At 42.8% G+C, this 17,152-nt stretch overlaps 1 protein-coding gene across 1 annotated transcript in view; it reads left to right on the top strand.

Annotated features, from left to right (window-relative positions):
- dcaf15 (DDB1 and CUL4 associated factor 15) overlaps positions 1-17,152 on the top strand; it is a 74,202-nt gene that overhangs the window by 36,432 nt on the left and 20,618 nt on the right. The window contains 3 exon segments of the mRNA XM_034188539.1: positions 11,934-12,471; positions 12,903-12,960; positions 12,963-13,004. Of these exon segments, the coding sequence (XP_034044430.1) occupies positions 11,934-12,471; positions 12,903-12,960; positions 12,963-13,004 (638 nt within the window).

Raw genomic sequence — 17,152 nt, forward strand, 5'->3', positions numbered from 1 at the left:
AAATCATTAGCCTATTTTTGAGATTTTGTAAGGAGTTTTACTGATATCTCTATACATGTGTTTACATTCAACAGTGTGTTAAGAGCACTTGTGATGTCACAGCACAGGCAACTGGAGGAAACTTCATTTGAAAAATTCTCAAAAAATAAATTCCAATAATTATCATAAACTGTATTTCAAGGTTGATATGATCTTTATCTTTTAGAAACTGCTATTTTAATATGAGGGGAGTATCCCTTTAAGATATGTAGACGTTCAGGGCGGAGGCCTCATCATGTCCAGCAAGTTTAAAGGATCTACGATGAAGTATGTGGGCGCGACAGCCGTTCGAAGTGAAACGGCGTGCTCCGAAAAGCTTGCCAAAGTTTGATGACCCCTAGCAGCCACGCATTTTGACCTAATTAGAATCTTTTGATAACTTTTGATCACCATTGTGTCATGACGATGTTGACCAAATTTGAAGTCGATTGGATAAAATCCCTAGGACGAGTTTGTTCAAATGTAAGTAGTGGAAATGGCAAAAAATGGCAAAAATTAAAATCAAAATGGCCGACTTCCTGTCAATATTTTACCATGATGGTAAGAGACGTTTTTGTGCGTCCCGGCATGGTAAATATGTGTACCGAATTTCGTGAGGCTACGACGAAAAACCCCCAATGTAGAGGGGTTTTTGAAAATTTCTAGGCGCTATTTCGCGATTTCGCTGCGACCATGTGCGACCCCCAAAATATCGAATTTTGGATCCGTCAAGATGACTTTGCAAAGTTTGGTGAGTTTTTGAGCATGGGAAGAGGCTGAAATTTCGATTTCAAGAGTGAGAATAGTAGAGAAGCTTGAATCTTCGACTGGACTGGGTTGCTTGACGTGAGGACGTTTCGCTTCAAATCACAGAAGCTTCCTCAGCTAAAATTCTTGCTCTGGTAGTCTGACATCTGTCTTGACTCTTGTATAGAAGAATAAACCAGAAGCCACCAAAAGCTGGAGTTTATAACCTAACCAGACCCCTCCTACCGAGAGGCCGACTGCTATAGGCTAGTGACTAAACAATAGCTCTAATTAGCACCTATTGTGCACTCTCCTAATGATGGGATGGAAGCCTCCCCTGATGGCTCCCTTGACGACTCTCGTGATGATGTGAATGACTCATTACCATGAACAAAAGACTGAAACTGCTTAGACCTGAGTACCCCATTGTAAACAGGGGATAAAGTGTGTCTGAGACCCGCCACCCGGTTAAGGCTGGGTTTCAACTGTTTTACAAAGAATGCTTCCTTGACACCTCTCTCAAACCATTTCTTCTCTCTGGCTAAGATTTTAACTTCCTTGTAAAGACTATCAAGACTATTTTGGAGGTCTAATATTTTAAAATGAAGCCTTCTAATTCTAAGACCCAAAATCCTCCTAAGGTAACTGTGCTGGATCTTTTCTGCTGTGTGACCTGCTTCTAGTGCCTTTTGCTTCATGCATTTGGGAATAACATTGTTTTGTTTGCATCTTAGGTTAAATCTTAAGTGGTTTCTAAAGTTAGCTATCTTTTTAGCAGTCCTTTCCAGCTTACGTACCAGTGCCAGGGCATCATGCCCACAGTTGGTCGCAATGTTTCTGTGTAGGCTCTCAGTTGTCCAGGTGGTTTCCATAGTAGAGAAGCTTGAATCTTCGACTGGACTGGGTTGCTTGACGTGATTCAAGCTTCTCTACTATGGAAACCACCTGGACAACTGAGAGCCTACACAGAAAGAGTGAGAATAATAATAATAATAACTAGGACTGGAAGCAGTCATATACGGGCCCTCGTTCCGCGCAACCGCCTACCCAGGGCAGTGTGTTCCCTTGTGACCAGATGTGGGCATGTGCGTACAGGGGCAACCACTCATCCCACAGTTCAAATTTCAAGCAAATCACACAATGCATGAAGGAGTTATGACATGTTGATGGTTCATCCACTAGGGGGCGCTCAGTGTACAAACAGATGGGCCAGGTGTGTTGAGGGGCCAACCATCATCATACATGTGAAGTTTCAAGTCAATCAGGCAAAGCATGAAGGAGTTATCATGACTTGATGTTTCATGGCGAAGGTTCAAAATGGCGGCACTATAGCGGCCACACCCTTCAACATAGAGAAAAGCTTTTGATAAGTTTTGGTTAGTATCATCTCTGGATGCTGTGAAAGGAATTTGAAGTGCATTGGACAAAATTCCTAGGAGGAGTTCGTTCAAATAGAACGTGTGGAAATCACGCCAAAATGACAAGAAAATTCAAAATGGCCGACTTCGTCTTTGGAGTAGACTCATGGTGCAAGAGACTTTTTTGTACGTCTATGCAAGTCACACATGTGTACCAATTTTCATCTCCCTACTCCAAAAAAAAACCCCTATGGGGAGGGGTTTTTGAAAGATTCAAGGGGGCGCTATTGAGGCATTTTACCCCCGCCCACAGGGCGACGCCCCTATGAATTTGTAAGAGCTTGTCATGCTTGACCTGCGTATCAATTTTCATGATGATATGACAAAATTAAAGCCGTCAAACGGAAGAACGTAATTTCATGGCGAAGGGGCGATATTCGGTACGCCGCAACACAGAAGCCGTTACTCGTAAGTTCATGGCGATCAACACGTACGTTCACCAACTTGTTCTGCATGTTTTAGAAGTGGAAGGAAGTTGATGGTGTTAACTACACTCAACAAAATATAAACGCAACACTTTTGGTTTTGCTCCCATTTTGTATGAGATGAACTCAAAGATCTAAAACATTTTCCACATACACAATATCACCATTTCCCTCAAATATTGTTCACAAACCAGTCTAAATCTGTGATAGTGAGCACTTCTCCTTTGCTGAGATAATCCATCCCACCTCACAGGTGTGCCATATCAAGATGCTGATTAGACACCATGATTAGTGCACAGGTGTGCCTTAGACTGCCCACAATAAAAGGCCACTCTGAAAGGTGCAGTTTTGTTTCATTGGGGGGGATACCAGTCAGTATCTGGTGTGACCACCATTTGTCTCATGCAGTGCAACACATCTCCTTCACATAGAGTTGATCAGGTTGTCAATTGTGGCCTGTGGAATGTTGGTCCACTCCTCTTCAATGGCTTTGCGAAGTTGCTGGATATTGGCAGGAACTGGTACACGCTGTCGTATACGCCGGTCCAGAGCATCCCAAACATGCTCAATGGGTGACATGTCCGGTGAGTATGCCGGCCATACAAGAATTGTGTACAGATCCTTGCAACATGGGGCCGTGCATTATCCTGCTGCAACATGAGGTGATGTTCTTGGATGTATGGCACAACAATGGGCCTCAGGATCTCGGTATCTCTGTGCATTCAAAATGCCATCAATAAAATGCACCTGTGTTCTTCGTCCATAACAGGCGCCTGCCCATACCATAACCCCACCGCCATCATGGACCACTCGATCCACAACATTGACATCAGAAAACCGCTCACCCACACAACGCCACACACGCTGTCTGCCATCTGCCCTGGACAGTGTGAACCGGGATTCATCCGTGAAGAGAACACCTATCCAACGTGCCAAACGCCAGCGAATGTGAGCATTTGCCCACTCAAGTCGGTTACGACGACGAACTGGAGTCAGGTCGAGACCCCGATGAGGATGGCGAGCATGCAGATGAGCTTCCCTGAGACGGTTTCTGACAGTTTGTGCAGAAATTCTTTGGTTATGCAAACCGATTGTTCAGCAGCTGTCCGAGTGGCTGGTCTCAGACGATCTGGAGGTGAACATGCTGGATGTGGAGGTCCTGGGGCTGGTGTGGTTACACGTGGTCTGCGGTTGTGAGGCTGGTTGGATGTACTGCCAAATTCTCTGAAACGCCTTTGGAGACGGCTTATGGTAGAGAAATGAACATTCAATACACGAGCAACAGCTCTGGTGACATTCCTGCTGTCAGCATGCCAATTGCACGCTCCCTCAAATCTTGCGACATCTGTGGCATTGTGCTGTGTGATAAAACTGCACCTTTCAGAGTGGCCTTTTATTGTGGGCAGTCTAAGGCACACATGTGCACTAATCATGGTGTCTAATCAGCATCTTGGTATGGCACACCTGTGAGGTGGGATGGATTATCTCAGCAAAGGAGAAGTGCTCACTATCACAGATTTAGACTGGTTTGTGAACAATATTTGAGGGAAATGGTGATATTGTGTATGTGGAAAAAGTTTTAGATCTTTGAGTTCATCTCATACAAAATGGGAGCAAAACCAAAAGTGTTGCGTTTATATTTTTGTTGAGTGTCTGTGACATCAGTACCTATTTAAGTATAATGTTCCATGGTGAAGGGTCAAAATGGCGGCGCCATAGCGGCCACACCCTTCGACATAAAGATAAGCTTTTGATAACTTTTGGTCAGTATCATCTCTGGATGATGTGGAAGAAATTTGAAGTGCATTGGACAAAATCTCTAGGAGGAGTTTGTTCATTGACAAAACGTTCAATACGTTCACCAACTTGTTCTGCATGTTTTAGAAGTGGAATGAAGTTGATTGGGTTAAGTACGTGACATCAGGACCTGTTAAAGTAAAAATAGGACGTTTCCCGCCACCACCGCGGGGCGCTATGGGAGAGGTGGGAACTTAATATATGTAGACGTTCAGGGCAGAGCCCTCATCATGTCCAGCAAGTTTGAAGGATCTACGATGAAGTATGTGGGCGTGACAGCCGTTTGAAGTGAAACGAAAAGCCAAAGTTTGACGACCCCCAGCAGCCACGCCTTTTGACGTAATTAGAATCTTTTGATAACTTTTGATCACCATTGTGTTGTGATGATTTTGACCAAATTTGAAGACGATCGGATGAAATCCCTAGGACAAGTTCGTTCTAATGGAAGTAGTGGAAATGGCCAAAAATGGCAAAAATTAGCTCAATATCGAAACTTAAAATCAAAATGGCCGACTTCCTGTCGATATTTCACCATGAGAGTAAGAGACTTTTTTGTGCGTCCCGGCATGGTAAATATGTGTACCGAATTTTGTGAGGCTACGACGAAAAAACCCCAATGTGGAGGGGTTTTTGAAAATTTCTATGGGGCGCGATTTCGCTGCAACCATGTGCGAAACCCCCAAAATATCGAATTTCGGATCCGGCTGGATGACTTTGCAAAGTTTGGTGAGTTTTTGAGCATGGGAACAGGCCGAAATTTTGATTTCAAGAGTGAGAATAATAATAATAATAATAATTTTTTTTTTTTGAACTTTTTATTTAGCCGTTTAAAACATTGAACAGAACAATTCTTGACATCTTATTTCCCTTAAAATAAGAGGGTACACTCCATACATATATGATTTAGGGGTATAGTGAATAGAGTCTATACATGGTGCCTAGGGTAAACTTTTCACAATCTAATGGGGAGGTAATATTTTGTTACATTTCTCGTCAAACCTCCACGTATCTCGAGATGCATGTCCATTTTTGTTCAAAGATGTCCATAGATAGCTGGAGATTTGCAGTCAGCCGCTCCATTATGTACACATTTTTCAGTTTCTGTTTCCATTGTTCTATAGTTGGCGGTTTTACCTCTTTCCAATTTACCGTAATAATTTTCTTTGCTATCAGCAAGAGGATCCTCAATATGTATCGCTGATTAGTATTATATAGGTCTCTAGGAATAACTCCCAGTAGGAACAACATAGGTTCTGGGGTAATATTTATTCCTAGAATAGTGTCTATCTTTTTTAATGTTGTCCCAATATTCCTTTATTACCGGACAATCCCAAAAAATATGTGTTGTATCTCCTATATTTCCACAGTTCCTCCAACAGAGTGCTGTGGTAGGTTTCTTTGCAAATGAAGAGGTGATAAGAGGGGTATAAAAATATCTAGTTTTCGCTTTCCAGTCGAATTCCTTCCACAATTGGCTGTTAATTCCCTTATATTCATTTCCATCTCCCATTTTTCTTTGATATAGTTTGTGTTTTGTAGAGTGTCTGTTTTCAATCTTTTGTATATATTAGATATGTGTCTTTTTGTTGGAAAGTGTTTTTCCACAATGCTGATAAAATACTCCTCCATCTCATTTGGGGCTTCACTAATCATTTCCTTTTCTTTGTGGCTTATAATATAATGCCTAATCTGAAGATATCTATAGAAGTCATTCGACGGAAGGTCAAATTGTTCTCGAAGTTGGGAGAAGGATTTGAGTTCTGTTTCTGTAAAAAGTTGGTTAATTATATGGAGGCCTTTTTCTGCCCATCTTCTAAACCCATTGTCACACACCGAAGGGGGAAAATCAATATTTCCTACTATAGGCATAGCCCTTGAGATTGACTGAGGCCCCCCAAGCGCTTTTTTAACTGTTGTCCAAATTTTTAAGGTGTATTTTATCCATTCATTCTTTAATTTAATCTTTTTGACTGACTTTGTGTCCATAAAGGGTAGTATTGATAAAGGAACACCCTCAGTTGAATTTTGCTCTATCTGAGTCCATATTGTTTCCTGATCATTTCTAAGCCATGACACAATTGCATTTATTTGTGCTGCCCAATAGTAGTTTTTAAAATTTGGTAAACTCAGTCCTGCTCTATCCTTAGGCAGATGGAGGCATTTCAGTTTTATCCTCGGCCTCTTCCTTTGCCAAATAAATGTTGATATTAGTTTATCTAACATTTTTAAGGTGGAAGCAGGTACTCTTATTGGGATGGATTGGAACAAAAAAAGAAGTCTGGGCAGTAGGTTCATTTTTATTGTCTCTACTCTACCAAATAAAGACAGGGGAAGCACCTCCCAACGTGTCACATCTTTCTTTAATTGTCTAATTAATTTGTTATAATTGGCCTCAAACAATTGAGTGGAGTTGGGTGTAAGAATAACTCCTAGATATCTGAATCCTTGTTTGGACCAGTGAAAGGAGACACTATCATTCAATTGTGTAGGCCAAGTACCCGAGATCATCATAGCTTCTGATTTAGTCTCATTAATTTTGTATCCCGATACTGACCCGTATTTATGCAAGCATTTTATAAGTATGGGAATGGAAAGGACAGGGTTTTTTATAAAGAGCAAAATATCATCCGCGAATAAGGCTATTTTGTGGATTGTCCCTCCATCTGCTATCCCTTGGATCTGCGTGTTTTGGCGTATTGCCTCTGCCAGAGGTTCAATACTTAAGGCAAATAAAATGGGAGATAATGAGTCTCCCTGTCTCACCCCTCGCTCAATCCTGAAGGAGCTAGAGCAATGGCCATTGACTCTTACTTTGGAACGAGGTTCTTTATATAGAAGACTAATCCATGTCACAAATTCCTTTCCAAAACCCATTTCTAACAATGTCTGTCTCAAAAATATCCAGTCAACTCGATCAAATGCTTTCTCCGCATCTAAACCGAGAAGCATCGACGATTGTTTCTCCCTTGCTGCAATTGTTTGCAAATTCAGGGCTCCTCTAATGTTATTTGTTCCATGACGTCCTGGTATGAACCCCGTTTGTTCTGGGTGTATTAATTTCTTAATATTTTTTTTAATTCTGGTAACTAATATAGAGGTCAGGATTTTATAATCCACACACAAAAGGCTTATTGGGCGGTAACTAGCACACTGAAGAGGATCCTTTCCCTCCTTATGTATAACCCGTTATCATGGCTTCTGACCATGAATTTGGGGGATTTCCTGATTTCAGTGCGTAATTGTATACTTTACATAATACAGGGGTGAGTTCCTTCATAAATATTTTATAATATTCACCTGAGAAACCATCTGTTCCTGGTGATTTATTATTTTTCAGTTTAGTAATAGATTCTTTAATTTCATTTTCTGTAATAGGTTTTATTAATAGTTCTGCTTCCTCACTTGTTAGTTTATTCAATTTAAGTGCTTTAAGAATTCTACGCTCTCCTGTCTCCTAGATTCTGATTCATCTGTCCTATATAATTGTTTGTAATATGTTGCAAAGGAGTCTGATATTTTAATTGGGTCGGTTTCTATCTGGTTAGTTTCTGGGTTCCTTATCTTAGGGACTGCGCGGTTAGATTGGGTTTTTCTAAGTTGGAAGGCCAGTAGCCTACTGGCTTTATTACCCATTTCATAGTATTTTCTGTTGGTGTATCTAAGAGCTCCCTCTGCCTTATATGTCAAAAGTTCATCTAATTGTTGTCTAACCTTTTTTATTTTGTTTAGGGTGTCTTTATTTCCATATTGTTTGTGTTCCCCTGTTAATTTTTTTAATTTCTGCTTCCAATCCTGTTGTTTTAACAAGCCTTTGTTTCTTTATTCTAGATCCTATAGATATAATCTTCCCTCTAATTGTGGCTTTACCTGGCGTCCCATACAACTGAGGGGTGAAACACTACCATCATCATTAATAGCAAAGTATTCAGTCAGAGCTTTTTGTATTTCTTGTCTAATATTTGAGTCCATTAATAATGAAACATTAAGTCTCCAGTGTTTTAAAGTAGTTTTTCTGCTCCCAGGTTAATTTTCATGGTCACAGGGCCATGATCCGAAATAGTTATTGGTTCAATTGTACACTCTTTTACCCTGTGGAATTCGGTTTTTGATAAGCAGAAGAAGTCTATCCTCGAATAGCTTCCGTGTGCTTGAGACATAAACGTAAAGTCTCTCTCATTAGGGTGAAGTTGGCGCCAAATATCTACGAGGCCATCATCATGTCCGTCAGCCCCTTAGCCATTTTGGATTGAGATAATCTTATTGTAGGTAGCCTGTCTAGCTTTGAATTTAGAGTGCAGTTAAAATCACCCCTTATCAGTATGATCCCCTCGCTTTTCTCCGCTAATAAAGCTGTTATTTTTTTTTTTATAAAATGTGGACATTCTTCATTTGGGGTGTACACATTAACTATAGTTATTTTCTTTCCTGCAATCGTGCCTATCAGCATCACATACCCTCCTTCCTCATCTTGAAAGAGTTTCTCATTATTATAGTACACAGATTTGTGAAACAATATGGCAACCCCTCTCTTCTTTGCTCTCTCGCATGATGAGCTATAAACCTGATCTACCCATTCTCTCTTCAATTTTAAATGCTCCACCGTTGATAGGTGTGTTTCCTGTATCAGAGCAACAGAGCAATGTAGTTTCTTTAATTGTCCCAGAATTTTTTTCCTCTTGATCTGGTTGTTGATTCCTCTTATATTATAACTTATGAAATTCAACTCAGTCATAGTCCCCATAGAGTCTCACCATATAATTCTCTACCTGTTCACCCTTAAACATCATATTGAAGTTAACCCCCAACCAAGTGATATCAATTATGTATGTCAAGAGAACCAAAACACCAAAAACATAAGCAAAAGAAAAAAACGCTTCCACTACATCAATCTGACATATCAGCTGAGCTATGACCATGTCAGATCCCCGTTGGTATTGGGGCAGAGAGGTGTGACCTACCTTCTCTGTGGAAAAAAGTACATACAATGCAAATGTGACCAATGTTACACTAAACTGTAAGAGAGGTCCAGCAGAGTGTATACCACTCACAGGGTCAGCGTATCCGCCTTGGACCATCTATCATTTATCCTTGTTTTGTGACAACAAAATATACTCAAATCATAGAACATAGTGATGCTTATTGTGTTCCTTTAAGTCCGTTAGATGTATCTACTATAAGTCCAGAAACCTTATCTCTATGCTAGTTAGAATATGCTTATTGTCCACCTTAATGGTAGGGACTCTTCAGTCTTCTCCTTGCAGAAAGGTTTTGAGATCAGCTGAAGACAAAGGCATCCCTCTCCTTCTCCTTTCTTTGCTCCTCCATCCATCCTTCAGTTCTTCCTCAATGCGTTCCTTCTCCTCGTATCGCCCCTCGACCCCCAGCTCCTTCAGCAATGTGGCGGCGCTCATTAGTGATCTGAACGTCTTCTCTCCGGTGCTCAGCTTAATTTTCAGTTGGGCCGGGTACACACACTTTGCCTGGATGTTCTTCTTTTTAAGTTGTTTGATAACTTCAAGGACCCTCATTCAATTCTGTTGCAGATCGGGAGAATAGTCCTGGTCGAAGTAAATCCTTTTACCTTGGTAGACCACCTTCCCCTGGCTCCATGCCTGCTTTATAATCGTGTCCTTTACCGCTGCATCCAGGAATCTCACTATTATCGACCTCGGTGGGGCTGTTGGATCCTTGGGTTTGGCCGCCAGGGAGCGGTGTGCCCTTTCGATTTTTATGTCTAAGTTTGGTGGTAGTTTAAGATCTTTCAGGAGCAAGTCTTTAACAAAGCCAGCTACATCCCCTCCTTCACTATCCTCTGGGATTTGAAAGATCCTGATATTGTTTCTTCTCAATCTGTTTTGGAGGTCATCACACTTTGCTGTAAGCTCAATATCGCGGTGCAGCAAATACCTCAGTGCTCTGTGGTGACGTGTCTCTGTGTCCTCCACCGTGCTAATTCTCTCCTCCAACCTCCCCATTTGTTGTTCGTGTTCAGCCAGTTGGTTTTTTAAATCGGAAATAGATTGTTCCACACGGTTAAGAGACAGTTTAGTTTGACTGTGTCCGTCTTGGTTTTCTTTTCGAAGTTTTCTCAGTTCTTCCAGTACCATTGTATCTGGTTGATTTGTGCTGCTACTAACCGAATTCTTGCTAGTTGGGCTCGGCGGGTTCAGCTTGTTATCGTCTTTTCCTCGCGTGGGGTCAAGTTTCTCCTGTTTTCTTTGTCCCGCAGAGGAACTCATGTTTTAGTATTCTGTTTCTAACGTTTCAGCGTCGAATTATTATAGTTGTCACCTTTATTTTCTTTTATGTCCGGCGGAGCTCCGTTACTTTGCTACCGCTGCATCCATGACGTCACCGGAAGTCCCCTAATAATAATAATAATAATAAACAGCGCAATTACAATAGGATCCTTGTAGGACTTTTTCCTTCTCGGGCCCTAATAAAGTGTTTCATGTGAACACCTAGTGACTCTTCCACCTCCACTTCATCCCTGTCTTATTTAAGTTTAATGACAGTTTGTTTCGGTAAAACCATATTTTCAATGTGTTAATTTCTTCAGTGATTTCCTCCAGAACTATTTGCCAAACTAGAAAACTGCTGCATCCTAGTAAGAGCAGAATACTACCGGAATGAATTTGAATAAGGAAAGTTGGGTTTTTTCTCACTAAATGGATGCTGCACTCACTGCAGTTTATTGTCTGGAATAGTCCCAGATTGTATTTCAGAGAAATACAATCAAATTGTGAGCAGAGAAAAAAGCTGCACATTCATGCAACAAATCGGGGTCAGATAGACTGTTAGTCTGTGAAACCAGATGCAGCAGACAAAGAACTCTCAAAAAGATGAGGACAAAATGTGCACTCAGTCTCTGTGGGGGGGCTCCTGTCACATCACAGCAGTTTGAGCATGTCCAAAACCTGTGTGATGTCTAACCGGTGCCGTGGTTCCTGTATTACTTCATAATGTGTATTGTGAGATGTTACGTAGGTGTCATAACACACACACACACCAGCTCCACCAGCATCACATCATCTTCTGGTGTCTGGTCGGGTTTGGTGAGACTGAGGAGGAGGATCACTGACACTGTGAGGGACATTTTGTCCACATGGTGTGTTTCTCTGAACGCATGCAGGAGAAAGTAACCCTTCGTTTGACACAGTCATTCCAGTCAGACCCAAGGATCCTCCTCAGAGACCTGGTGCCAAAGAAATCCAGACCTCACTGGTTGACAAACATCTGAGAAGATGACATTATGTTTTTGAAAATAATGAGATTTTTTGACCATTTCAGTCTATTTTGCTTCAGAAAACTTAAATATAGGCATGCTCTGGTGGTCAAATATGTAAGTTCACTGGACCAGACTGAGCTGACAAAGCCTCAGCTGGACTGCAGACCACTCTTAACTTAGCAGATGTCCTGAATAGGCATAAAAATGTGACGTTATGGCTCTGGAATGAACCTCAGGGCCTTATGTGTGTTTGTCTTTCTTTCTAGTGATTGTTTCAGAACTTTTCTGTTTCTCTTTCAGGTAAGCAAGGTCAGTCTTCACGGATCCTGTACACAAAGAGAGCTGCTTTGTTAGGGCAACCCCCCAGGAACTCCAACACCACCTCAGTCTCTTCTTCCTCACTACCTCAGACCTCACTTGAAAACAGACCTATATCCTATCGAACCAATCCAGTTCCATCTTCTTCCAGTCAGTCACAAGCAGCCGTGCGTGCCCGAGAGTTTGCAGCTGACCTCTTCAGGCGAGCTCAGGGCGGTGGTGGCAAAGAAAATGACAGTCAAGCGGTGTGGACAGCCATGGATGGTAGTGAAAGAGAAGCACTATACAAAAGAGGGGTCGAAGACAGGCCAACTGCTGGACCAGCAGCAGGGGGCAGCTCCAGTTTGCTTCAGTGTTCAGAACAAGTCATGTCTCCCGTTTCATCTTCCTCGCCTCCGGGTTCACCTCCAACCTCATCTGTATCCCAGGAGATGGGTGCCAGTGAACCAGGATATGTTAACTATTCCCACCTGCGTTACCGCCTCCAAGAACCAGGTGGTGCAGAACAGAGTGCAGGAGGTGAGTGAGTAAAAGGCCTGAACGGGGCCAAAGGGCCAAAGTTTAGGGGCGTATACTCTAACTCCCCGAAAGGCTTTGACATTCATGAAGGGTGCCACTGACAAAGCACTAACACAGGGGGCAGACTGTAACAACAGGGGGGTGCCACTGACAAAGCACTAACACAGGGGGCAGACTGTAACAACAGGGGGGTGCCACTGACAAAGCACTAACACAGGGGGCAGACTGTAACAACAGGGGGGTGCCACTGACAAAGACCTAACAAAGGAGGCAGACTGTAACAACAGGGGGTGCCACTGACAAGAGCTAACACAGGGGGCAGACTGTAACAACAGAGGGGTGCCACTGACAAAGAGCTAACACAGGGGGCATACTGTAACAACAGAGGGGGTGCCACTGACGATTGCTGGCTGACTTTCATCCTACTGTTTCTGTCGGTAGTTATAGAAGAGACAAGGTCCAGCTGGCCTTTACAGTCACTGACCTTGAATGGACAAAAACCTGCAGCTGGTTGTGGGGCCACATGATGGACAGGTTTGTGTTTTCCACTGTTGCTGTGCAGAGCTCGAAAGTCTGGAATCACAAGTCAGTAATGTGTTCTTTGGAAGAGTCAGTTATCGACACACGTTTGTTTAATTGTGATGGTGCTGAAATGCGGCTTGATGCCTCAGTGTTGGCAGACCTCTGCGCTAAACCGCAGAGCACACCCAATCTGACTTTTTTTTCCCTCACAAGGTGTTTGTGATGTCATAAGGTGAAAGTGTTGGAGGTAAAAACCATTAGTGGGCAGAAATCTTCTTTGATCCTCTGACAGCCGCATGAAAAGTTTGTTACATTTTAAACAACAAAACGTCCAGTTTTGGACACAGACGTACTGATCACAAACTCTGGCCCTCCTCCGGCAGAGGGAACCTATGTTTCTCTGAGATCAGGATTAACTAGTGAGGCAGTCAGGATGAAATGAGTGTTTGTCTGAATAAGCAAAGTGCACAGCTCGAGCCGCGCGTGCTTATGGGTAGGCTAAATTTTTCGACTACCAACCCACATGCTATGATTGTGGAAAGCAGCGAGGAGTGCTATGATTTGGATCATTTCACCCGCTGGAAAGTTGATGATTTAAAGCGTTTTTGTAAGCTCCGCGGATTGCCTGTTACAACCAGGACTACGTACGACAGTGGACAGAAGCGGAAAGAAGAGCTGGTTGTGCTTGTGTGTGCTGCATCATTACAGAAACTACCTTTAGTGCCGATAAAGGAGGAAGAGAGCGCTGCTGTCGAAAATGACCGGTCTTTGTTGATAGTTGGAGACAAACAAATTTCTGACCCCTTTAAGGCACCTGACGGATGGTTAGACAAAGTCCAGAGTCTGAAACTGTGGATATTGCAGAGTATTTGCTAAGCAGGGATGAGAAATCGCTACTCCGCCGGCTTCATAATGATGACAATGAAGGTGGGTCTCACATATGACCTCTTTGGTGTCACGTTTGTTTTGATAAGTTGACAGACATACAGTGATATGTGCATGCATGCAGTTTGTTTATAGAACATGTCAATATTACAATATTACGCGTCACATCATTCATGGCGCAACATTACAGTCATAAGCCGATGCACGAAAACAGCGTCATCAGCCAGATTATAATTCGTCACAGTTTCAGGATATTGACAAAATAAATGTGTGCAAGAAACTTACAATTTTAGTCCGACTTTTACGTCCGTCTGGAACTTTCTTTTCTGTGAGGAAATTGTGTAGAATGAACAGAGATTTACAACCACATTTCTTCTTTTTTCCGTCTTTGTGTGGACTCGGCGGAGCTTTGCAATCGTGTGTTTTCAGCCAACTTTCAAGCCTATAAATTCCATTCGAGCATTTGAAAACAGCACAATGCGCCCCTGTCATTGTCTGCGTCTCTTAAGGCTTAAAGCCTCTGAAACAATCCCTGTAAAAGTCTTAACTTTTACAGTCCACTAATGCTACTGTATAAGAAATTCAATGGGAGCGGTGTGAGTTTGGTAGGTTTGGTAGTTGGGATTTTTTTCCCCTGTTTGACCCACGCATGCGCAGATGTGTTGCGCACTTCGCTTATACAACAGGATCCTTTTTTTTTATTATTGTCATTGCATTTGACTACACTGAAATTGTAGAGCTGCTCCAGAAAGGTGCCTCATTGCAAACACATCTGCTCCATTTAACAGACATCTAACACATTTCGTTGCCATTCAGACATCACTCGTGCAAATACATGCATACCGTGAAAACACAACACACACACACAGTCTCACTGTAGGAGGTAAACAAATAGTGTAAAATAATGTAGCTAAAGTGTGTGTACATTAGGAAAATCTGCTTCAAGGACATGTCTCACATTATTTAATGTCCCAGGTAGCAACATCAAAGTATTCATGATTGTAAGTCTGTCTGCGCACTTGCAGTAATAATTAGGGGTCGCTCATGTATTTCATTGCTAATTATCCCTCTTGCTTGGTGAGTCAGCAGATGCATTTCCAGAAAACATCTTACTCTGCATTTGCAGACATGTGACATACATTTTAGGAAAAGCAGAAACATTCCGATGGCCAACAGAATAAAACAGAATGCTGCTACGTCCAATGATGAAGCTCTTGAACTTTCATTTGAAAGTGATGGCTTAGATTTACATAAGATGTACAGGGAGGAGATGATACACTTCTCTCTGAACTCTTTCTTTTTTCAGTCTGTCAGATGTGGGATTCTAATGTGCGCTGATTCTGCTGTCTGTGTCGCAGGATGCTATTTTACTGCCACCATGAATGCACACGTGGAACGTCTCCATGACGCTGTTTTTACAGGCTGCCTGAACATGTCGGGCAGAAAAAGTTAGAATATGTTATTTTCACGAGATCATGGACTTTCAATCTAACGTGCCAGAATCCTGAGAGAACTTCTTGAGGATCTGATGGTGGAGCTGCCATGGAACATTGTTCTCTGGCTGGAGAGCGCACGCCATCCATGCATAATGACTTCTTTGATGGAGTGGACTTTACATATGTCATTTTGGAAATTACTCTACAAATGGGTGAGTGCCCTGTTCACTCGCCCACTGAAGAATATGGGGGTCCAGGCTCTATTGAGGGAGTGTGATAGAGCTTTTAAATCAGGTAACACAGTATTGTACAACACAGCCAGCCACAATTTAAAAAAAGGCATTAGGCAGGCAAAAGCTATTGAAGACCACTTTATCAACAGAGATCTGACTCGTGTGGCAGGGCATCCAGCCACACGTGTGTTGTTACGAGCCAGTTCAAGGCCTACTTGTGCTTATTCTTTGCACCATGCACATATACTTCAATAATGTATTATTGTTGTTAAAACTTTATCTTTGTGCCAGAAAACTGTTATTATAGTGGTGCACAATAAATTGTGGCTACACTCTGGCTTGGTAGATCAAGTAGCTCTGGTTCAAAATGGTTAGAGAATACAGCGGCAAGCTGGTGAGCACGTTCTTTGAGTACCACCTTCCCAGGTACCCTGTCTGGGCCGGCAGCCTTCCTTGGGTTCACTGATCTGAGCTCCCGCCTCACACTCCTGCATTGTGAGTGGGTGGCTGCTGGGACAGGTGGAGACAACACCTCAGATATTGGTCTTTTAACCTCAAAGCGAGCAAAGAAACAGTTGAGTTCCTTTGCTAGCAAGGTGTCTGTGTTGTGATGGTGGAGTTGCTGCCCTTGTAGTTTGTAACGTGTGTTATTCCCTGCCAAGCCCGCCTTGGATTGTGCTCTGTCAAGTGGTCTTCTATCCTCCTCTTGTAGCATTGTTTAGTCTCCCTGGTAGATTTTCTCAAGTCGGCTGTGCCCGGGCTGTATCCCCAGACCTGTATGCAGCTTCTCGTCCACTGACAAGATACTGTACTGCCTTGTTCCAAGGTTTCTGGTTTGGACAAACCCTGTTCACAGTAACCTGGGATGGAAAACAGCACGGTTCGGGTGTATTTATCCAAGTCCGATTGTGCACATATGTCCCACTCAGTGCGGGTGAAGCAAACCTGCAGCTGTGCCCCCAGGTTTTACTTGTCTTTATATTGGGCCTTGTCGTCCTCCTTAGGGGGGTCTCTGCAGGAATGAGGATGAATGATGGTGTGGAACGGGAACCACTTTGTGTGTGCGCTTAATGTTTGAATAAACACAATCTAATGTTTTGTCCCCTGGTAGCACATTTCACATACTGTGTGAATTCCAGTAGCACAGTCTTTAAGCGTGCCTGCTTCAAATCTCCAGCTATGGCGTGGACGCTGTCACGATGAGCTTGTAGCTGTTTGTTTATGGTGGAGTGCAGGTGGGCTAGCGCTAAGCTAACAATAGACTCTGGGGGTATTTATACAGCTGTGACGATCCCCACCGTCAGCTCTCCAATAACATGGCTGATAAAACAGTTGCACTTGATTGACAGAGACCCCACATCAGGAGAACAGTGGCTGTGTATGAGCCTGCTGCTCGAACACCACACGTGCACATATAAACAAAGTTTAAGTTTAGATGTGCACGTGTAGTCCCTGTGTCCCCTGGTCTTTGCTACGGTCCGGTCTGTAGGTTGTGTGGCCTTCTAGCTGTACCGCAGCATCAGGCATAGCTGAGTGGAGCCAAGTCTCCATTATCACTAACACACAGCAGATCTGCACGCAGCTGCAGTTACAGCTCATCCATTTT

Source organism: Thalassophryne amazonica, chromosome 15, assembly GCF_902500255.1.
Source record: "Thalassophryne amazonica chromosome 15, fThaAma1.1, whole genome shotgun sequence".
In the NCBI taxonomy this organism is placed as follows: domain Eukaryota; kingdom Metazoa; phylum Chordata; class Actinopteri; order Batrachoidiformes; family Batrachoididae; genus Thalassophryne; species Thalassophryne amazonica.